The following is a 23,517-nucleotide window of genomic DNA, read 5'->3' on the forward strand; positions in this document are numbered from 1 at the left end:
TGAATCACAGATTCCTAGTAGATTTCACTTTCCGAGTCTCATGTACTAGGCAAAGTGCCCCAGTGTTGGGTTTCAAACACTGCAGGGAAACGTTCCCATTGAAACAAAAATAAACCCAGGTAAACATTTCAGTTCTTGGGTCTTATAAAAGTCCCTGAAACTTGGGACTGAACTTTGATCTGACGGTGTCCTTTTAAGAAAACCCAAATGCTTGCTAGCCAGTCTTGCTGCATGGTGATGTCCCACAAGAGAGCTGGACTTTGGTGCCGCCCCTGGCAGAAGGCACTCGGGAGGTGGTGCGCTCGGTCTCTGCTGGGCTGGGGGCAGCTGCTGCAAGGAGAGGGGGAAGCAGGAAACCTGTTGGTTCTGAGCAAAGGGGCTGGGGAAGAACCCGGGGAGCCCCCTGGCTAAACCCAATCCCCCAAGTTTCTGCTTTGGTGTTGGGGTGTGTCCGTGCGCAGCCTTTCTTAGCCTCTCGCCTGTGCCGGGTTGCTGAGTAAGAACCCATCCAGCTGCCTGCTATGCTCCCAAACCACTTTCCTGGCTTTTGCGAGAAATGGGGCAACGACCCGCAGCAAACTTCCCAAACTCTTGCTTTCCTTGTAGGTGCATGGAGGACAGCGACGGAGGAATGGGGAACAGAGGACTGGAATGAAGATGTAGGTACTCTCAATCCCCTCCCCGTGGTAGAAGGGGAACAAAACCTGCTAGCTGAGGACAGTAGGAATAGCCCCAAACCAGGCTCCTTGTTCCAGGAACTGCACTGCACGACTCAGGTGGATTAAATATTGTCGCTACCGAACTCTGTGGAAAGTTAACACTGCGAGTTTGCAGCTTGGAAAGCTCGGCCTCTTGTGGATCTGTAATATCGACTCGGGGGCTGGCGGGAGGGAGTCTGGATGCAGAATGTCAAGTACCTTTGCTTGTCTTTATTGCCAAGGTTGTGCTTTTTATGCCCATTTCCAGGAGCTCTGAGCTCTTCCTTCTGTATTAATCTGTGGCTTGTCTCATTTTCATCTCGTTGCTTTATCTGTGTTCTCGGCATCCAATTCCACTGCTTCAGAAGAAACTTTGCCTTGGTTTTTAAAGTTCTCCGAACTTTGGCCCTCATCCAGCTGCCATTTAAATCAAGGGAGAGTTTTGCTATCACCTTAAATGGCTGCAGGACTGAGCCCTTTATTGTGCATTTTTTCACTTCCTTTCAGCTGGGCAGCTGGAGTTGACAGCAAAGGAAAAGGCATTCATTCTGCAGGCGCTGTCCGAAGGAAGTGTTAGTGCTGTGTGTAGAAACACAGGCAGTTAGAGCTGTTCCTGCGCTCATCAGGTCTCTGCTTGAAGGCAGTCTGGACACCCTTTCTTGTGTTACATGAAGGCCCTTTGCACGCAACGCAAACGCTCTGGCCTGGGATGGTTTTCTGTGATTTTTTTGCCATTACTTGCAGAGGTGCTTGCAACTGTTCTTCGGCTTCTCTCTCAGGGATAAAAGCCGTTTATATACAAATATAGTCCACTCTAAACTATGTGGTTGGTGGCTGCCCTAAAACTTCCCATCCATCTATCCTAAGCATTCCTTAGACTTCAGGGGCTGTAGAAAGCAGACTGCCCCTTTGCTGGCTGTAGACCCAGTTCAGCAGAGCACTTCGGCTTGTCCGTTGACTTGAGTGAAATGCAAGCACGTGCTGAGGGGCTTTGCTGACTCAGGGCCTAACTTAGCAGTTCTTCCTCACCACCCTAGCAGGCCTGGGGGTCCTTGGCCCAGTAGCCAGAAGTCCTCACCTTGGCTGTGGGAATTGAGGCTCAGCTGACTCTCCTCTCACAGATGTTTCCTCCTCCATGTCGGGTGGGTTTGGGGTGCTGCACTTGGCGAGTTTCCAGATGCCCGTTTTCCAACAGATTTTTCACTGACTGAGGGGGCTGCCAGCACTGAGTGGAAATGCTGTCTAAGCCTGGCAGATGATTGACTGAGTCATTGAGGAGGGTGAACCCAGGCAAAACCAAGGGCTGGCTGTTTCTGATCAGCACCAACGCCACACACTGATTCTTGTGGGATGCCATGAGCGAACCTTCCTGCACATGTTCTGCCCAGCCCCAGTTTCTTTGCATTTTTGCTTTAACTTTGAAATCTCTCTTTATTCGGAGCCCTAAAGCATGGTTCTAATATGTGGGTTACCTCCCTCTTCTGTCTTCTAGCTTTCAGAGACCAAGATCTTCACTGCCTCCAATGTGTCTTCAGTGCCTCTGCCTGCAGAGAATGTGACAATCACAGCTGGCCAGAGGTGATGGCTTAATAACAATGCTATGGCAATAGCAATATGGTAGTCTGGGGGCAGGGCATTGCTTCATACAGTTAGAAGGGTCGCCTAGTCTAATGCCCTGCCAAGATGCAGGATTTGTTGTGTCTAAACCATCCAAGACAGATGGCCATCCACTAGGACAAAATTGAGGAGCTCTGAATAAATTCACATGGGTTTGAGTGGAAGGGCTAAGTGCCTGGAGCCCAGGTTTGGAAGCCTGGAGTTCCCAAGTTCTGTTATAATCTCTGGCATGGGCTCATCGGATTCTCCCTTTGTAAAACAGCTTTGAGATTTTCAGAACAGACTAAGGGATTTAGGCACATCTTCTGTTGATTTTTCATGAAAGGCATGTATCTAAAACCCCCCTACTTCCCAGGAGGATGTGAGGGTTATTCATGTCTGTAGAAAGCTTTGAGTTCTTCCAAAAGGTCCGATCAGAATTATCTCCATAGAGCGTAGATTTATTCTTACATGTCGAGCTCAATGAATTGTCTGCAAGTGTAAACCATTAACATGTCAGTTGTTGGTCCCAGGAAAACAGTTACATCAGTGGCCTGTTGATTTATTAGTCAAGGTTTCACCTGCTTGGATGTGACTCCGTTTTATGTAACTTAATTTGATTGCCCTGGTTACCAAGCATAAACCTTTCTGTCTCTGTCCATTATGTTGCTTGCCAGACTTTTCTTAGTAGTTTGGCAGGGTTACAATCGCGCCACTTACTCAGCCTAGCCGATAAGTAGCACAGGTGTGTCTTGCCCAGGTGCCCATACGTAATAGTTGCTCTTAGGCCTGGTTTTTCCTTTTGGTTACTTGTAGTAGGTACAGGTGGCTGCTGCTTTCAGTCGGTCCTTTGAGATTGCTAGAGACGGTTGCTGAGGTAGTGTAGTGTGACTCTCTTTGCGGTCACGGGGGCGGGGAAGGGCGTTCTTGGCAGGAGTAGAAAGCTATTAACCCTCAAGGGATGGTACGGCTCCTGTTAACCTTGGTGGTTTCGTCCTTTTCCTTCTCCCAGAATTGACCTTGCGGTGCTGTTAGGAAAGACACCCTCTTCTCTGGAGAATGAGTCATCAAACCTGGATTCAACCCAGGCCCCTTCTCTTGCCCAGCCGCTGGTGTTCAGCAATTCCAAGCAGACAGCTATATCCCAGCCTGCAACTGGTAACGCCTTCCCTCATCACAGCATGGTAAGGAAGCTGCCACTCACCTCTGCCTAGGCACCACACCTGCCGAATTCAGTGGTTCTCAGCCACCTTCTGAGACCCTCTCTTTGCATAATGGGGGAGGGGCAGAGTGGGTGGGAATCCCCGAGCTGCCGCTGCGTGACTTAGAGCTTCAGCCTGTGCCCATGGCTCCCGGTGTTGTGGGTTCATAGGAATTAGGTAGCCTCAGTGCGGGAGCAGTGTTCAGTCCTTGCTAACTCCAGGCCACCTGCCTCTTTCTCCCTACGAAAGGGGAAAAGCAAATCTCGTCGCCTCTGAGCAGCTGTGAGCTGTGTTGTCTGAAAGGGCGACTGAGGGTGGTAACCACAGCAAGGGAGCGTGCCCTGAGTGTGTCTGAGAAGCTGGGCCTGTGACTGTAGCCTTGCTGGGTGTCTCCTGTTCTGTACCCTTCTGGAGGCTTCACAGAGAGCCGATTTCTCCCTCTCAGGGAGGTGACGTGTTCCAAGGACAGACCCTGGTTTCAAAGCACCAAATGTGCCTGTTCCTTAAGGCAGGCGAGTGCTGCCACTCTGCTCTGTCCTGCGTGTCCCTCCTCCTCTCAGTCCCTGCATCTCAGGCTTAGCTTGTGCAGGGTTGGTTCTTGGCCAGCCAGCAGCTGAACACAGGGGTACCCCGCAGCCGCTGAGAGCCCAGCAGTCCTGTATTGAAGAGCGAAGAATGGAATTGTTGAAATGGTCCCAAAGAGGTGCCTGGAGCTGGACAGCTGCTTCTTTGTGTCACCCTGGCAGAAAGATTGGGAGGATAACGATGGGTGGCATTTTCCGAAGCATGTATGTGACTGGGGAGCAGGAGCCCCCTGGACTTTCACTGGCACTTAGGGATTCTTGCAGATCCACCTGTTACCTTTATTGGAGAGCTCAGCTGTGCTGCGTCTATTCTCTAAAACCTGGCATCATGCGCAGCGCAGGGCACAATACGAGCATAAAGCCTTTCGGTACAGACAGCACCCACAATACATCCACTAGGTGCAAAGCCTGTGTGTGAACCAGGCAGCGCAGTGACACGCAGGGCAGGGGCACGCAGCTTTCGTGCGGCTCAGGCCTGCCCTTGGAAATCTTAGCCCCTGGGTTTAGTGGTGACTGTTCCTTTCCTTGTTAAAACCCCAGGTGAGCATGCTGGGGAAGGGGTTTGGAGATGTCGGAGAGGCCAAAAGCAGCAGCACCACAGGCTCTCAATTCCTGGAGCAGTTCAAGACAGCTCAGGCTCTGGCTCAGCTGGCTGCTCAGCACACCCAGCCTGGCGGGAGCAACACCTCCTCCTCCTGGGACATGGGATCCCCAGCCCAGTCCTCGGCTCTCGTGCAGTATGGTAAGGCCGCGGTTTCACGGTTTCCGGGCGGTGAACTGATTGCAGCCAGGGCTGCAGAGCGTGCTGCAGTGGGTGGTGTGGAGGATTCAGTTGGGAGTGCGAGCCCTGGAGCCTTTGGGCTCGTTGCCATTCAGAAATAATCTCGGGGCACATGCATCTAATTGCCCTCTGACTGGAGAGTAATTATTGCTCATTAAGACAGTGTCAGGGTCTTTCCTCATCCCTTTTCTGCTCCCAGCAGCTGAAATGAGCCCATTGCACTGGCATCTGTTTCAGCACTGCCAGCCTGCCACACGGACACTCCACCTGCAGGCATCTGCTGACCAGTCCCCTTGCTGTTTACATAGCCTGGCATGTTCTTGAAATGCAGAGACCTGTAGAGAGGAATTTTGTGAGTGGTGGCCTCAAGTACTGGGAGCCCAGGAGCAAGCCTGCGGAATAGATCTCAGATACACAGGCATGTGTCAGCCGCCGTCTGCTGGAGGGAGCTGGGCTGCTGATCTCATCAGGCCCCTTGGAAAGGAAACTAGCCTCTGCTGGTGGCTCTCATGCCAGAGGCCAGTGGGGAAAGGAAGCAATTTTCCTGGCCCTGGGGAATACCTATGATACAAAAGCAGCTCTCGCTGTTCTGCGCTTCGAAGGTCTCTCCGAGCCCTGCATGGTCTAGTGTTGATGCTGTTCTTTCAGCTCCTACACGTTGTTTCTTGCTCTGGGGAAATGGCTCTGGTTCAAATATGAGCTGAGGAAAAACTCAGCCCTGTTCCAGCAGCCGCCGGTGTTGGCATCCTCTGAGCGTTTCAGATAAGGAGCCCCAGAGCAGAGGCAGAGAGAATGGGAGGCGCGTTTAGTAAGCCGTGGTGCTGAGGGGTGCAGGAGATGCAGCCGTGCTGAGGGGAGGAAGGCCTGGGTGTTACTCGCTGGGTATGCAGTAGGTGAAGCAAAAGAATCGGGCGCAATCCAGTGCAGCCAAACTTGCAGAGGAGGGCAGGGAAGCGAAGCCAGGTTTCTGTGGGAGTCGGTGTTCCGTGCTCTCGGGTGAGTTATTTGCAGTTGTTCTGTAATGGAGGAGCTCTGCTGACTAGATCTGCTTCTTTCCTCCCCTAAACTTCGGGCAAGAGCCGCAGGGAGGCCTTGCACGCTGAGCTGAAAGGTGGAGTGCTTGACACGTCAGCGCGCCGCCCGTGGAAGAGGGCAGGGGGCTGGTTAGAATGCTGGACTGGGACTCAGGGCTCCTGCGGTTCTTTTCCCAGCAAAGCCCCTGACTCCCTTGGGAGTGGTATTCCCCATGCGCCCACGTAGGAGGGGCCTAATGTCTCCCTGGAGGTTAACTAACTGTGTGAAGAGCTTTGAGATGCTCGATGAAAGGCTCCAGGGAGGGGCACGGTCTCAATCATTTATTTCATTACTGAAACCTAGAAGTGGCGGGACTAGCGTTAGCTCTCACAAAACAACCTGTATTGATCCACCCTTGTTCTGCGTGGCAGATCTAAAGAACCCAACGGACTCATCAGTTCACAGCCCCTTCACCAAGCGTCAGGCTTTCACGCCAGCCTCAGCGATGATGGAGGTGTTCATGCAGGAGAAGCAGCCTGTGGTGACAGCCTCTACAACGGCACCGCCCCCCCCATCTTCCCCTCTGCCCAGCAAAACCAACCCCATTCCCCAGATGTCCCCAGGGTCATCGGACAACCAGTCCTCCAGTCCCCAGCCAGTGCAGCAGAAGCTCAAGCAGCAGAAGAAGAAAGCCTCCTTGACATCTAAGGTATGGAGTGTGCAGGGAGGTGGCAGCAGGAGCAGTGTTGGAATTGTAGCAGCCTCTTTCTCCCCCCCCCCCCCCCCCCGTTAATGGGAGTGGAGCTGGATTTGACTCCCCTCAGTTGGATTAGGCTCTTCATAGGCTTCTGTGTTCCAGGCTGAACAGATTTGTGTTCACAGCGTAATCCGGAGCGCCCAGAGCACCTGCAGACCACAGCGGAGAGCGTGTTTGAAATTCCAGCAGGGTGAGGGTGGGTGTCACTGAAGTCAAGTTTGGGGTTCTCAGGACCTCAGTATCTGACTGCAGAGTTGTAACCCTGCAGACATCCGCGTAGGTGAGCCCCTGTGGCCTGATCCTTGTATTCTGGGGCTGCTGGTCAGCTGACCTAGCTCTAGCATCGTGGCACTGAAGCGTGAGGCGGGCTGAGGTCAGAGCCCTGCTGTGCACATGTTGAATTTTCTCTGCCCACTTCGGTCTGATTTGTCCCTGCAGGATGCTCGCGCGAAGCCCCCTTTGCCCAGTTGGGTTGTCCTTGCAGTGACTTGCCTTTCAGGGACCCCTCCTTCCTTTGCAGATTCCTGCTCTCGCGGTGGAAATGCCTGGCTCAGCAGATATCTCAGGGCTAAACCTGCAGTTTGGGGCATTACAGTTTGGTTCGGAGCCTGTTCTCTCGGAGTACGAATCAACGCCCACGACGAGCGCCTCTGTGAGCCAGTCTCAAAGCAGCCTCTACGCCAGCACTGCGAGGTAAAGGCCTGGGGCACGCAGGGAACCACCCCGATGCCCATGGTGGACAGAGGCAGGTGGCACTTGCTCCTTAGCCATTAGGGGCAGCCTTGCTTCCAGCTCCGGCTGAGTCTCAGTGGACCTGCTATAAGGAGCCTCGATGCTCTAACCCATTGCAGGGTCAGGAGGAGAAACAGCTTCATCCTAACCATAGGGGCACCTCGTTTGTACTGCTGAGATTCTGGAGTCTCCTGTACCAGCCACAGCACAGTGGGGTGGGAGTTTCCTTGGTGTCACTGCTGGCCCTGCAGCCTGCTCCGGGAGCTCCCTAACTCTAGTGCATACCAGTAGACCCTTTCTGGCTGGTCTCATAGCCATAAAGGGGGGACAGCGTATGCAACAGTAAACAGTTAAGTTGCCAGCAGACTCATTCAGATAAGCCTATGGCTGATTGGCCTGCGGTACTTAAACAGAAAGTAAATTAGGGCAGGTTTCCTGCTGCCGTTAAACCACTCCCTGCGAATAATGAGAGGGAATCCCCAGCACAACTGCGCCTTGTTCCAGGTGAACAGGTTCTGTGTGCTTGCTGCTTCACACTATAAAGACAAATTGTGGAGAGAGCTGAGCACGTCTGTCCATTCAAACCGAGCGTGCCTTGTCAAATTGAAGGGTTCTCGTCCCCAGCATCCCTTATTGCACAACAGCCTTGCCCTGATGTAATGCTGAACAGGAAGCTGTTGGCCCTTTTGTCCCGGCCGGGCGAGTTACTGGAGATATCTGGCATTCAGGCCGGGGAGTGGAGGAAGCAGTCGTGGTTTGTGAGAGTAAATGGGCCTCAGGAGCTCCAATGTAAACAGTGACTTACAGCTGACCTGCCTGCCCCAACCCCTTCCTGTGCAAGGTCCGTGGCACAGTAATTCACAAGGGTTTCAGTGGTGTCTGGGTTCTGTGCACTTACTGCTCAGAGCCGGGGGGAATGGTGGAAGAGCTGGGGAAGACCTGTAACATTAGGCAGTTCCTCCTCCAGCCATTGCCGTGTGCCCTGTTTATGTGCTTGTCCAGTCTGATTTCACATAGATTTATATCCTCTCTCTCCTTATCAAGGATGGGAACCTCAGAGTTTGTCAGAAAGGGGAAAAGTTGCCTGGATTTTTCACCCTTAATTTTATACAGAGCATTCCATCCCTGAACCATTACAGAACCGTTAGCCTAGAGATACTGAGACCTCAGTGGTTCAGGAGCCAAATTAGCCATTAGCATTACCCAAGAGTCACAGTTGTGGGAATTCCAGTTTCATTTACTGGAGTGCAATAAATTCATATTTAAACAGCCTGGCTGGGGAAATGTATATCATTCTCCCAGCAAAGTGACTGCCCAAGTATTATTATTTTATCAACTACAGCTGGTTAATAATATAGTAAAAGCATCCTGATTGGTTAATAACTTTAGTTAGTAATTAAATTGCACAGGGTTTTTATATCATGTGCTGCAAATAGCTGCAGGAGACCCACCCATCAAAGAGCTGCTGCAAGCCTCACTCTGAGTATCTCTGCATTAGCTGGTCCTCACAGCCTCCTCCTAAGTACTAGCTCCATTTTATGGGTGAGAAAAGGAAGCCCAGAGAGATTAAGTGACTTGGCCTGGGCCACGCAGCGAGTCAGTACCAGTCCGAACTTGGGAGTTCCTGGCTTCCATCCAGTGCTCAGTCCACAGCACCACCAGCCTTTTTCAGTGAGAGTCTCTCTGTGGCTGGGCCGTCCCTCTCCTGGCTGCACTTCTCCGCTGGGTTCGATCAGCTACATTGGTTAGAACATTTAAGCAAAGGCTTGAGGCTGCCAGCCCAGCAGGGTCATTTTGGAGAGAAAATAAACGCCTTCCTTTCTTTCTGTGTAGTGAATCTTCGTCCAGTCAAAGCCAGGAGTCTGGTTACCAGGGCGGCACAATACAGACAGCAACGTATACCTCCCAGAACAGCGCTCAGGGACCACTGTATGAACAGAGATCCACCCAGACCAGGCGATACCCAAACTCCATCTCCTCCTCGCCCCAGAAAGACCTGACCCAGGCCAAGGTAGGGAGCTGGCCTTGACTGCCTTCCGGGGCCAGCGCATCCCCTCTCGGTGCTGCTGTCTTACTGTGGCAGAGTGTGAAGCCCTGTGTGGAGGGGTGGCTGTAATTCTGCAGCACAGGAAAAGGTGTAAGAATCAAAAAGCTGATAACTGGGACCTGCAGATTACGGCAGAGGGAGAGCCAGAAAACTGGGAAAGCCGAGTGCTCAGCTTTGCTGGCTTGCTATGGAAAAGCCCTCTCCTCTGCCTGAGCTAGGGACCAGCTGCTGTGCAGAGGTGGAGCTAATGTCACCACAGGATGTGATGGTTGTCTGCAAACTGGCCTTGCTCAGGACTGAAGGAGGAGAGGTGGGAGTGGGTCACTTTAAATGGAGAGGTGAGTGAGGAACCCGTGATTCCTTGATTCCACTGTAACTTCCTTGCAAAATCTGCAACACCAGCTAGTGGCAGGGTCTGTCGATATTTGGTGTAAATTGGAGCTTTATCGTTAATTTAGCCCCAAGTAGGCATAGGTGTAATCTGGGCCTTGTAGCTGAAGTGTGGCCCCCTGGGTGCTGGTGTGGAAGGTGCGTTTGCAGTGCCAACAGCACACCATCCACACAGGGTTGGGGAATGTGTGGGATTTTCTCTTTCCTTCCCGTGATCCCTAGTGTCTCCCCTCTCTCTGGCCAAGGGCTGCACACACTGTCCACTGGAGCCTGCCACGCCACACCTGGGTCAGCTGCTGAGAGGGGTATTGCTCAGCTAACAAGTCTCTTCTTTCTTCTCTGGTGCTGCTGCTTGGAGAGTCTGTCCCTTTCTGGGCTTCCCTGCAGGCTGCTCGGGGTGGCCTGGCGACCGCTCGGGGTGGGGTGGGGGAATTGCCTTGAGGATCCTTTAGTTTCGCCTCTTGTCTTGTGGAATCTGATAAATGTATTGAGAACCCCTCACAGTTGGTCACATGTCACGTCCCTGCCAAATGCACTGGTATCAAGAGTCCCAGCGCTGAGATTTGTTCGCCTGCAGTGAAATTCACTGGTTGCCAAATGAAAACTGACTGACGATTCTGCTTTTCACACACCACCTGTGGTACTCACTGCAGAAGGGTAGTGCTGAGGTGGAGACTGTAGCATGATTCCAGAAGGGCTTGTACATTCCTATGGATCACAAAACCATCCAGAGTGGGAATAGTTAATGGAAACATCTGCGTTGGAGGAGATGCAGGCCTCTTGATCAGCGCTTGCGCTGGTCTCTAACTACTAGGGATTAGGAGGTTTCTTGCACCTTCCTCTGAAGCATCTGGTACTGCCCTGATTCGAGGGGGCCTGAACGAGGTTAGCCTCGTGTCTGATCCGGTCGGACAATTCGTATGGTCACAAGTCTGCTCCTGGAGCTATTGTGTGGGCCTGGAGGGGAGTTAAACAAATGCTGAGGGGTCAGTGAGGACAAGCCGCAGCCATACCGAACCCTCCCCTTTCTTTTCCAGAATGGGTTCAGCTCTCTGCAGCCCACGCAGTTACAAACCACGCAAGCCGTCGAAGGTGAGTGCCAGCATGACAGGCCAGGGGTTGGCTTTGCTCACACCACACGTGGCCTTGTGCTCCTTTGGGGATTGTGAGCAGCAGCCTCGATCCAGGCTGGCAGAAAATCCTCACCATCCTGGCCCGCTCTGTGTTGCTTGTTAGATTTGCTTACCCTAAAATGTTCTGTCTTTTACCACTTGCCTCTGTGACTTTGGGCAGGTCACTTAACTTGTGTGCCTGTGAAGTGGGACAGTCTATTCCCGGTGATGAACCTTGGCCCTTAGCAAGGGCTTTTCATTCCTAGATCTCAGCTCTGTGTGAAGCTGGATAAGGATCATTGCTTCCGTTTTACAGTTGAGGGAAACTGAGGCACAGAGGTGCAGTGGCCTGACCATGGTCATGCAGCAGGTCAGCAGCAGAGCCAGAAATAAGCCCCAGGTCTCCCATCTCCTAGTTCTATGCTCTCGCCACCAGTTCATGCTGCATCCCCTTCCTCCACGGGCCGTTGGGAGGGGGAATGTTTGCAGGTGGAAAGTGCTGGTGGTGTTCCCAGTGCTCGGAAGGCTCCTAACCACAGCTTTCATTCATAGGTGCTCCAGGCCCTGTGGTGAAATCAGATTCCCCCTCTGCCCCCAATATCCCACCTCTGAACGATGCAGTATCAGCATCATCCCTGCTGACAACAGCCAGCCAGCACTCATCAGCTCTGAGTAGCCTGAACCATGCTGAGGAGCTCCCCAGTACGACCACCGCCCAACTCAGCAGGTGAGCTCCGGGCATGCCAGTCGCTGGAGAAGCAGAATGCTAGGCCCTGTTCAGAAATGGTGAGCAGAGGGGACCACTTGCTGCCCATGTGGGGATGCGGCACCCCTCCTCTGTCCAGAGGGGCCTCCAGGAGCCCTGCACTCAGACACCATGTGATGGAGCTTCAGTCATTCTTGGCAAGAAAAGGTGCCCCTTCCCCTACCTGGCCAAGGCGTCAGGGAAACAGTGGCTCCACCAAGGAAAGGGCTCTCAAGGGATCTTCCCCTGCAATGTCCCGTGCTGTTTGCCTGGGAAGCAAGCTCAGCTTTGCTGCCAGGGGCTGGACTGCACATGCCTTCCAGTCTTGTTGCTCCCTCCATGTCTATCGTCCATCCCAAACGCAGTCCGGTCCTGGCACCTGACGTCTCCTGTGGAGGAAGATAAGGGAGCTGTGTGGTAGCATTGGAGGGGGGAGTGGAGCCCTGCTGTCTACCTCTGCGGTTGGCTTGACAGCTTTTTCTCTCCTCCTGCAGCACGTTACCCACCCAGCAGAACAGCCTCTCCTCGTCTACATCCTCTGGGCGCACATCAACGTCAACTCTTCTGGTGAGTCCAGATGCTGCGGTGCAGATCTGCTAAGGCACTGAGCGCCTGTTACTCCGGCCCCACTCACTGGAAATATGGGTGCACCATCCCCTGTGAAAGCCAGGCCCCGGTGCAGCAGCAGGCAATGGATATACCGTAGATCCGGTGGCAGAACTGCCCACAACCAAGTAACGAGGGCAGCCAGTCAGTCTGAGATGGAGCGGGGCTCAGCCAGGCTGGCCACGGAGGGGGCTGGGTGGCGATCTAAAGGTTATTGGGGGTGGGGTGGGATTTGTTTCAATATATCACACGCCTGTCCGTGGTTCCAGGCAAGAAGAGGCCGGGCCTGTTTGTCGCATACCAATAGCTCCTTACTAGCTTGCTGTAGCCATTAAGGGAGGGGAGCGTATGCCACAGAAACCCGGAGTTGCAACCAGATGCAGTCAGACTAGACTGTGGCTGATTGAACTGCAGCGCTCCGACATACTGACTCCCGGCAGTGCTGAAATACTGAGCCCAGAGCGGCTGGCGCTCACAGTGGCATGCGTGCAGACACCGCTCTCCTGGGATTGCTCTGGAGCTGCCTTCAGCGTGTTTAAATACCAGGCGGAGGCTCCGGACTCTTTGCTTTTGGGAGCAGGGGAGGGTTTGGTTTTATTGGAAGCGTCAGGGAGCTGGGTGTTCCTCACAATGGTTTTCAGGCTGGCTGTTGGGCAGCCAGTTCCCAGATTGTGACTGCAGCAGTTTGAGGTTAGAGGATCTCACCTGAGTCTGAACAGGGAACCTGCCAAAGGGGCGGCTCTTTGTCCTACTTGCAGAGTAGGTGACAGGGTGTGAAGAGCCAACAGAGTCTTGCGTCAGTGGGTTTTCTCACCCATCTTCCCCTTGTCATTGTTCCTCAGCTGCCTGTTTCGGGGAGCCCTTAAAACCTGGGACCATAAGATTTGCCCTGGTGACTGAGGGGAGGTTTCAGGGCGGGTTTTGTTTTCCTAGTGTAGGTAAACTCCTCCGCCTGTCACTTTGGGAGATGCTCAGTTGCTGCCCCAGGTTTCCTTGGCTGCATTTCGTTCTGCCTGCAGCCATGTGGTACTGTTTGCTAGCCGGAGACATGTAACTAAACGCAGGCCTGTGCTTTGGGAGAGCCCAGCTGCAGAGCTGCATGCCCAGTGCACCAGCAAAGCCATCTCGCTGCTGCAGTTCTGGATTTCCAGGTCCAGGCAGCTGTGTGCACCGTCCCCCCTGCATACTGCTCCTGTGTGTGGGGATTGGGGGGGGGGGTTCGCCCCGCTTGGCTACATGGACACTGCCTGGGCCTCTAACTCTTTCTCTCCCCACCCCTCCTTTAGCACACTAGTGTGGAGAGTGAAGCAAGCCTCCATTCTTCTGCTAGCACTTTTTCCACCTCCTCCAGCACAGTCTCGGCTGCCCCACCTGTGGTCAGCGTCTCCTCCAGTCTGAGCAGCGTCAGCAGCCTGGGCCTGAGTCTCAGCAGCAACTCCACAGTGACAGCCTCCACTCGCAGCTCTGTGGCCACAACATCAGGTGCTGGGGCAGGGGGGAGGGCGAGAAGCTGATCTGGTACTGGGGGGGGAGGGGGGCTGCCTGTGGTGGGGGGGAGGGGAGAAGCTGATCTGGTGGGGGGGAGGGGGGCTGCCTGTGGTGGGGGCGGGGGGAGAAGCTGATCTGGTACTGGGGGGGGAGGGGGGCTGCCTGTGGTGGGGGGGAGGGGAGAAGCTGATCTGGTGGGGGGGAGGGGGGCTGCCTGTGGTGGGGGCGGGGGGAGAAGCTGATCTGATCAGTGTTTGTTTCACTGTGTAACTGTGTTTTCCTCCTTCAGGAAAAGCCCCTCCCAACCTCCCTCCTGGAGTTCCACCATTGTTGCCTAATCCGTACATCATGGCTCCAGGGCTCTTACATGCCTATCCGGTGAGTGGGCTCTGGGGAGCCGGCTGCAGAGGTGCAGCATGCCAGTAGATCCTTCCTAGCTCTCTCTGTAGCTAGCAAGGAGGGACAGTGCATGCCAGAAGAATCAGAGTTGGTACCAGATGCAGTCAAGCAGACACCACCTGGTTGAACTTGCAACATAAAACTCTTACAAAAGCTAATCAGTGGGGCTCAGCTGGGTGGGAGGCCCCTTGCTCGGCTGCGGGAGGGAGCAATGGTCTATGTGCAGGGGTAAGTGTCACTTGGTGGAGATGACTGCGGGGTGTTCTTGGTGGAGGACTCTGTCAGAACTGCTAACCTCCAGCACGTAGGGCGTGTGCAGACACTCCCCACCCCCATGCAATGCAGAGCAAGGAGCCCTGGTTTCCAGCCTGTTCAGCCAGCAGCACCTATTGATCCAAGGTCCCTGGGAGCGGAGGTTTGGAGCAGTGCCAGCTCCTTGGTGGGTTAACGTGCAAACCGCTGGAATGGGAAGTGGGCAGCAGTGGGGCACTAGGACTTACCACAGAGTTTCTCCGTACGGTAGAGAAGCGGGATCCCTGGAGCACTGATTGCAGTGCCTGTACTGGAGAATTGTCCCAAGAGCTGGGGACCAGGGTGACGGACTGAACCAAAGATCTTAGCTGGAGTGTTCAGCTTTTCCATACCAGCCACTACTCTGTCGGGTGGCTGTGAGGTGCCCTCTCGGTCAAGAGCCTACAATCTTAGCTGTGTGATAGAAGCGCGCGCACGTGTGTGTGAGAAAAACTAGAGAAGTTGCAGATTTGCCTATAGAACTTCTGCAAACTACTTACAAGCAGGGATTGTCCCACTGATATTTGATGAGCCCTAGAATCCCATGTGGCACCACATCGCACATCAGGGAACTAGAGATCTTTGACCAGGTCCTGTAGCAGTTTCTCTCTTTCCAGTCACTCTGTCTCTTGTTGTCATGGGGGGGGCTGGTCTTCATCCTTGGTCAGATAATTATATGGACGTGGTTATTCAGATCTGCCTTGGCTACTTGGTAACGAGCTGTAAGATTTGTGTACCTAACGCAATCTCCTGCTCCTTTCTTAGCCACAAGTGTATGGTTATGACGACTTGCAGATGCTTCAGACGAGATTCCCATTGGTGAGTATGTAAAATAAGATCTGTAAGGCGCTTCTCTAATCCTAGCAGCTGGCCTGCATCTCTGGACTTAACCAGTGAATCCAGACCGGCATGCCAGGTTGTAAGGTATTTGTGAGAGACTAGCAAAATGGGATTCTGTCTGTATACAGCTGTGGTGCTTTCTGTAGAGGTCACTCTACTCAATTTGATCAGTTCAGCTCCTCCACGTGTTCTTCGGGCACTTGGGAACCAGTAGCATTAATTATATGGCCAGCAGTGATGATTGAGACGGTAGGTTTCTGAAGCCGAGTCCGAACAAGCAGAGCTCTGCTCACTGTGAGCGGCGGATGGTGCTGACTGTCTCCAGAGACAGGGTACTGCTTGCCCCAGGGATGTGGCACATGTCTGCAGAAGGGAAGTTGTTCTTGTTCCCGAGGCTGTGATGCTGCAGGTACAGTCCTGGACCTTTAAAGAGCATGGATACCAGTAGACCCTTTCTAGCTCTTCTAATGGCCAGACGGGGATGGTAAATGCAAGAGAAAATCCGGAGTTGCTACCAGATGCGATCAGCCTACCATGTGACTGATTTGAACTGCATTACTCCAACACACTGGGCTGTTGCAGCCTGGAAATCCTGTTTCTCCAGGAGGCCCACCTTTGTAACAGCATGTAGCTCATTGCGCTTTCTCCATGTCTCTTTCAGGATTATTACAGCATCCCATTCCCTACCCCCACCACCCCGCTGACTGGAAGAGACGGCAGCCTGAGCAGCAATCCGTATTCTGGTAGGAGAGAGGCCCTCGGCCCTCGTGTTCGGGGTGGCTTGGCTGTAGTGTGAGCCCTGGGCAGTGTTTTCTTCCGAAAGCAAAATCTCCATGTGCATGAGGTTTTAACACTGCACCTGGAAGTAGCCAAGCAGGGCAGCTCTTAGATTCTGGATGCTCCACATGGCAGGCTCTGCTGGAGCCTCTCCGACTGCAGCACTCCAGCTCAGCCTGGTGTGTTTCTCCCAATGAGTGTGGGGCATTTCCTGTGCTTTGCTCACCCTGCACTTAACCTGCCGTGCTAGGGAAGGGCTTTGACTCCAGCCATTTGTTTCTGAGCCGACTCGAACTCCTGCTGTTCGTTGTAGCTTCCTGTGCAGTGCACTGCCCTGCTGGGACTAGCACTGTGCGGTTCTATCCTTGGGAGTGTGGGGTGGCTGGCGGAGCAGGCACTACCCATGGCTTGCGGTGGTTAGCCAGCGTAGTGGCTTTATTGGTTCCTCTGACAATCCCGTTTCCGGTGTGACCATGACCGGACACTTCATTGCAGTAAAATATCTCGAGGGCTCCATTGAGCGGGCAGATGAAGAGCTGCCTGTCTGCCCTGGCAAAGCAGCGTCTAAGCAGGGGAAGGTCCGCTTGGCAGATACTTGGAGGGGGTAGAACGGGGGAGGCAACCTATGGCACGTGTGCCGAAGGCGGCATGTGAGCTGATTTTCAGTGGCCCTCACACTGCCCAGGTCCCGGCGGGCTCTGCATTTTAATGTAATTTTAAATGAAGCTTCTTAAACATTTGAAAAACCTTATTTACTTTACATACAACAATAGTTTAGTTACATATTATAGACTTTAACGTTTTTAGAGGGTCTCTTTCTATAAATGTATGACCGGCACACGAAACCTTAAATCCGAGTGAATAAATGAAGACTCGGCCCAGCACTTCTGAAGGGTTGCCAACCCCTGGGGTAGAAACACAGGAGGGACAGGAATGCTGAGAAGTAACAGCATGAAATTCAGGCTGAAGAGCTGGAAAATCAGCTCCTTTTGGCTGTGGGGAGTGTCCCAAGGGAAGAGTCGGGTGGGGCATTTCAGATCTTGACTGGGCACCACACTAGCAAATGCACCCTAGGGGCCAGTCCGGAGCTGGAATTAGGAGGGCCCACCTCGCCTGAAAGGGGCTTTCTGTCCCACCTCCAGCACTGAGGCCTGCAGTTCGCTCCTTAGCCGCTCGTCTTTGCTTTCCTGTGCGTCGCTTCTCCTCCTGCTTCAGGCAGGAAGGGCTTTGGACCAGCCCGCTGGGCTCAGAATCCCAGCCCCAGGCTGGTGGGCTGCCACATGCATAATTTGCCACGTTAGCACTGGAGCCATAATTGGCGTTTGTGGTTGTCCTGGAGCTGGCTGTCGGCAGAAGTCACTGCCTTACTGTGTGCACTCTGAATGGGGAGAGTGTTTGCAGGGAAGAGCGAGCAGGTGCTCTTAAAGAAATGCAAATGGAGGCTTCCCAGACCCCTCGGCCTGCGCCCAGTCTGCAGGGCCAGCTGCTGGCAGGAGCAGAGGAAGTGATATTTGCAAGTATTCTCTGCAGGTCATTGGGCCCCTGCAAGGTTCTGGGTCTCTGCCATGACTTGGAGAGGAAAGAGGTGTGAGCAGCACTGTAAAAAGAAACTATTCACATCTTCAGCTAGTCAGTATCTGCCTCCCATGTTCAGTGAGATCCGAGCACCGGACAGCTACTGGCTGACGGGGCAGGGCTCTTCAGGTGTGTCTACACTGCACTTCAGACACCCACTAACAGTGGTGAGATGCTTGGGCTGCAGCCTGAGCTCTGAGACCCTCCCACCTGGCAAGGGCCTAGAGCCCGGGCTGCGGCCCAAACGCCTACACTGCCGTTAAACAGCCCATGAGCCGGAGCTCCGCAGGCCCCCAGCGTACACCTACCCTTGTAGCTTGGGGTCGCTAGTGAGCTGCTGCTTTGTCCTGGGTCTGTCCCAAGCTTCATTTGGAATTGCCATAAACTGCGGAACTCTACTTGTGAGATCCTGGTGCGTCTGGCGCTCGGGCTGCGAGTGGGGCCTGTAGGAGTCTCTCAGACAAACCCCAGTGTGGGTGGGTCTCGCTCCCCTGGGCAGGGCTTGCAGTGTGAAGGCCATAGGCTGCTATAAGAGCTTGTTGAAGCACTTTGGCTGGCTCTGCAGCTGTCACTCTGTGACCCTGGGCAAGCCAGCTCCCCGCCCTGAGCCTTGCTCACCTGTCCCCCAGGGGGGGTTGAGGCTGGTTGTTAGCAAAGTTCTGTGAGAGCCTTGTGAAAGGTGACCAGTGCAGAGCTCATGTGTCTGTCGCTCAGCCTGGCGGCCTCGTTCCCACCTGTCTCCCTCCCCGCTCCAGGTGACCTCACGAAGTTCGGCCGTGGCGACGCCTCCTCCCCTGCTCCAGCAACAACTTTGGCACAGCCTCAGCAGAGCCAGACGCAGACGCACCATACCACGCAGCAGACGTTCCTGAACCCAGCTCTGCCTCCTGGCTACAGTTACACCAGTCTGCCATACTACACAGGGGTACCAGGGCTCCCCAGCACCTTCCAGTATGGGCCCGCCGTGTTCCCTGTGAGTGCTCCCCCTCCCACGCCTCGGGGGGCGGGGGGGAGACAGGGCGTAGGAGCCTGGCTGGCCCCGTGCTCACCATCCTGGCCCCTTCCTTTCTCTAGGTCGCTCCTACCTCTTCCAAGCAGCATGGTGTGAATGTCAGCGTCAACGCATCAGCAACCCCTTTCCAGCAGCCCAGCGGCTATGGCTCTCATGGATACAGCACTGGTAAGAGACGTTCGGTGGCCAGTCAGTCGGTACGTCTGTAACGTGTGGAGGGTTGTCAGGAGTTACAGGAGAGGAAACGGGCAATTGACCTGGGCTGGAACCAGCTAGTCCACTGAGTCTGCCTGCTCTGGGCTGTCACAGACGATGCCTTTTGGCATTGGGTCTCTCCGGGCTGCTGTTGGAAACAAAGTGCTGCTGCAGTCTGGGCAAACACCACTTTCAATCCCAGGCCGGGAGATCCATCAGAAATCATCCTGGTGTCGGACTGTGCCCAACGCTCCTGGGACTGACTTCAAGAGCCCCGGGGCTAGAATGGCCACTTATCCAGGGGCGTTTACACCTCATAGGGACGGCACCTGCTGGCAAACTAGAAGCAGTGCTGTGGAGCCCTGGGTTGAGGGGCGACTCGTCTGTGAAGATGCTGGGATGTCCTCTCTGTTTATGTACAGACACCTTGTTCTCGGTGGATTGCCCGCGGGTGAGTGAGAAGAGTGAGGGCTCAGAGTGCTTCCTGGGAAGGACTTACAAGATATTCACATGCGGCTCTAGAGGGGTGGCCAGGACCCCCAGCGCTCTGAGTCAAGCTTGGGTGAATTCTTCTTGCTCTCCCGACTGTCTGTGACCTCTAGCCTGGAGGGCAGACAGATGTACAGCCCTTCAGAGCTGCTGCAGGATTTAGCCATCAGCTGTGTGACAGCTGATGTTTCTCTTTCCCATCTGCAGCAGCATCGAGAGCGGACTCGAGGAAAGACAGTAGCCCTGATGCACCTTGTACAGCATATTGATTCTTCTTGACCGGCCCAGCCAGATCCCTGAGTTAGTTTGTATGGGATGCACGGAGCACTGCACACCCTTCCGGAGAGTCACGTGCTGGATTGCTGGCTCCCGAAGCATCGCTCTCATAGACTGATCGCATTTAAAGCTAGCAGGGACCATTCAATCATTTAGTCTGACCTCCTGTATGTGTCACAGGCCTGAGAATTTCACCCACATACCCCTGTAGTGAGTCCGATCACTTGTTTGGCTAAAGCGCATAATCCTGAAAGGCAGCCAGTCTTAGTCTGCAGGCATCGGGAGATGGACAATCCACCCCTTCCCTTGGCAGTTAGTTCAGGGATTAACCATTGGAACAGAGAAAAACTTGGGCCTAATGTCTAAATTACATTGGTCTGGCTTCAGCTTCCAGCCATTGGTTCTTGTTCTGTTGCCTCTGCTAGATTGAAGAGCCCTTCGCTACTTGGGATTTTCTCCCCGTGAAGGTCCACACACACTATCAATCACCCCTTGATCTTTTGGATGAACTGAACAGATCAAACTCTTGGAGTTGCTCACTGCAGGGCGTTTTCTTCAGCCCTCAAATCATTTTGGGGGCTCTGCACCTTCTCCATGTTTTCAGCTTCCTTTTGAAACGTGTGCGCGAGAACCAGACGTGCTATTCCAACATCGAGCTCGTCCATGGAGTACAGAGGTAAAATCACCTCCTTTCTCCTTAAGTCCGAGGATGGCATCTGCCCTTTTTTTGCTACAGCATCGCACTGGGTGCTCGCATTCAGTTGCTTGGCTGCTATCAGTCACTACCTCCGAGAGACAGCCCCCCGATCTGTAGGGAATTACTTCTTCCTAGATGTATAATTTTCTATTCAAACCCATTTTATTCAAATGGCCCATCTTACCAAACAATCTGGATTGCACTGTCTGACTGCCCTGGCCTCCTCATTGTTTATCACTCTGCCAGTCTCTGTTTCATCATCAGTGACTTTATATTTGTTTCCAGATCACTGGTGAAAATGTTGAACAGGGGCCGACTTAGTAGTTGTCAATGGGTGTTTGAGATGTCAGCCAGTTGTTAATCCATGTAACGTGTATCCCACGGGTATGGTACAGAGCCAGTTTTTCCATGAGAAAGTCGTGGGGCACTAAGTCAGACACCTTCCAGAAGTGTTACATCTGTGCAGTTACCTTGATCGCCCGAACTTGGAGTCTCAAGGAAGTAAAGCTAGTTTGACAAGACCTATTTTCTGTAAAACCAGGTTGACTGGCATTAATTATATTCCTGTCCTTGAATCCCGTATCAGCTTTTCCATTATTCTGTCTGCGATTGATGTCAGGGTGCCTGGCCTGTAGTTACCCAGGTCATCCTGCTTGTCTTTTCTTGTTTTAATGTTGGCACAATAGTCGCATTCTCCCAGTCGTCTGGAATTTCTCTAAGATTTCTGCACGTGTGTTGGCAGGCTGGGCTTTGTCTGACACCAGACAGTAGGTGCTGTCTCCGCTGGGCTTTGACAAATGGCAGGTGTCTCTAGTGTTTGTGCACAGCATCAGGGTGAGGCGGCCTAGCTGGTCTGTGTCCCCCACCATGACCTGTAAATCAGAGTAATTCTTGCTGCTGTGCTGGCCCGGTGAGTCGCTGACCCTGCCCTGGCCTTTGCAGCCTGTCCTTGGTGCACTGGAGGTGGGAAATGCACAGGCCACTCTTCTTACTGCCAGGGTCAGCACTTAAGGCCAGGGGACTTCTCAGCAGCCGGGAACCTAGGTCCATTTCTGCCCCAGGCCACTCTTAGTTGGCAGCCCACTGTCATCTCTCTTCCTCAAAGACCCTGAGCGACAACACCTGTTGCTCTGTGCCGAAGTCTGCACCTGGCATGTAGTTTGCTGGGAAGGTGCGAGCTGAAGTGAAATCTCCACCCATCTGGTGAAGGGGTGGGTGGGTGTGTGTGCGCGCGCTCAGTCCCCACGAACGTTGCGTACAAACCAAGGGCTTTAGCTAGCACTGGGCCCGGGTCTGCGTTAGACTCGGCCTGCTCCTAATGAGCGTGGTTACTAAGGGCTGTCCTGCCCTTTCTGTGCCTTGTAGGGGCGGGAACGTGCTTCACCCCTGCTGCCCCCAGCATGCTATGGCCACAGCCCCCTTGCTCTCAGCCCCACCTCCTTGGTTGCGAAGCCCTGGCTAGTTCAGGAGATGGGGAAATGTTCCATCCCTTCATTGTGGCAGCCAGGAGATCCTGGAAACGCTGGGCTAGAAGGGACTTCAAGAAGTAACCAAGTCCCGCCCCTGAGCTGAAGCAGGCCCAAGTAAACCTGGACCAGCCATGACTGGTGTTTGTCCAACCTGTTCTTAAACCTCCTCCCTCGGACGCTTATGACGGCGCTTAACTCCCCTGAGAGCTAGGAAGGTTTTCCTGATCTCACCTACATCTCCCTTGCTGCAGATTGAGCAGTTACTTGTTATCCTACCTCCTGTGGCCGTGGAGAGCAATTGATCATTGTCCTTCATGTATTCAAAGACTATCCGGTTCGTAATCACTGCACCTCTGTTGTCTTCTCTCAAGACTGAACCTGCCCAGCTTTTTAACCTTTCCTCCTAGGTCCAGTTTTCCAAACCTTCGAACATTTTTGTTGCTCTTCTCTGGACTCTCCAATTCTTCCACATCTTTCCTGAACTGGCCCCCAGAGCTGGACACAGGATCCTGGTGAGGCTTTGCCAGTGCTGAGTAGAGCTGGGACAGTGACCTCCCGTGTCTTACGTGCGACACTCCTGTTAATACGTCCCAGAGTGAGAGCAGCCTTTTTTCCACCTGCATCGCTTCATCGACTCATTCAATTTATAATCCACTTGAGCCCCCAGGTTCTTTTCAGCAGTACTAACACCTCGCCAGTTATTCCCCACTTTTAATTGGGCATTGAATTTTTTCCTTCCTAAGTGAAGGACTTTGTACTGTCTTTATTTAATTTCACCTTGTTGATTTCAGACCAACTCTCCAATTTGTCATGGTTGTTCTGCATTCCCGTCATCTCCTCCATCGTGCTCGCAGCCCCTCCCAGCTTGGTGTCACCTGCACGCTTGCTAAACATGCTCGCCACTGCGTTATCCAAGTCATTAATGAAAATATTGACTAGTACCGGTCCCAGGCCTGCCCCGCAGGACCTCACTAGATACACCCTCCCACTCTGACAGCAAACTGCTGATAACTCCTCTTTGAGGTCAGGCTTCCAACCAGCTCTGCAACCACTTTATAATAATTTTATCTAGACCACATTTCTCATTGGAGACCCAAAGAAACTGCTTTGGCAGCAAATTGTTCTGTTCTGGGAGCCAAGAGCTCCCTGTCACCCTTGCCTGATTGTCTCCTCCTTGACGGATCTTGAACATGGGGCTCGGTGCCATTGGAGCTGTTCCCTGTACCAGCAATAGCAAGGTGCGAAACGGATCCATGCAGAAGGGCTGGGATGTGGACTGAATGCTGGTGTTGGGCCGTCTCCTCAGCACACCTCTTAGTAGTGCCGAGGCTGCCTGGCGACAGTGTGTAAGCTCTGCGGGCACGCCCCTGCGGAGCGTTCAGCTGTCTCGGGAGCGCACAGCCCAGGGAGAGAGCACCAGTGGAACTGGAGAGATGAGGACATGGCAGCTGGTAGAAATGGGTGGCCGCGGATGGCCAAGGTCAAAGCCCCTCTGGGGACCGTGGTCTGGAAGGACTGAGCTGTCGTGCCCTTTGTAGGAGCCGCTGCCAGGGGCCGTCTGGCAACTCACACAAAGCAGAGGATTTCTTTTCCTGGTGTAATTGGGTTGAGGCAGGGGGGTGGGGTGTCAGACCAGGGTATTCAAGCTGGGAATGTGACAGATTCTCCACTCTCCTGAGAAGGGGCTTCCCCCTGCTGGGCAGGGGCTCTCTCCAAACCCCACCTGGGGGGGGGGGTGGGTTACT

The 23,517-nt window shown here is 53.6% G+C and overlaps 1 protein-coding gene and 1 non-coding gene across 2 annotated transcripts in view; both read left to right on the forward strand.

Annotated features, from left to right (window-relative positions):
- UBAP2L (ubiquitin associated protein 2 like) overlaps positions 1-23,517 on the forward strand; it is a 44,608-nt gene that overhangs the window by 18,523 nt on the left and 2,568 nt on the right. The window contains 16 exon segments of the mRNA XM_044991307.1: positions 607-659; positions 2,191-2,276; positions 3,307-3,478; positions 4,621-4,822; positions 6,307-6,584; positions 7,153-7,325; positions 9,198-9,375; positions 10,839-10,893; positions 11,466-11,640; positions 12,153-12,225; positions 13,551-13,746; positions 14,042-14,130; positions 15,208-15,261; positions 15,944-16,025; positions 18,390-18,607; positions 18,709-18,814. Of these exon segments, the coding sequence (XP_044847242.1) occupies positions 607-659; positions 2,191-2,276; positions 3,307-3,478; positions 4,621-4,822; positions 6,307-6,584; positions 7,153-7,325; positions 9,198-9,375; positions 10,839-10,893; positions 11,466-11,640; positions 12,153-12,225; positions 13,551-13,746; positions 14,042-14,130; positions 15,208-15,261; positions 15,944-16,025; positions 18,390-18,607; positions 18,709-18,814 (2,190 nt within the window).
- LOC123352259 lies at positions 7,642-7,779 on the forward strand. Its single transcript, XR_006574124.1, has one exon. It is a non-coding gene; the product is annotated as a small nucleolar RNA SNORA58 (small nucleolar RNA).

This window comes from Mauremys mutica, chromosome 17 (genome assembly GCF_020497125.1).
Source record: "Mauremys mutica isolate MM-2020 ecotype Southern chromosome 17, ASM2049712v1, whole genome shotgun sequence".
Classification (NCBI taxonomy): Eukaryota; Metazoa; Chordata; order Testudines; family Geoemydidae; genus Mauremys; species Mauremys mutica.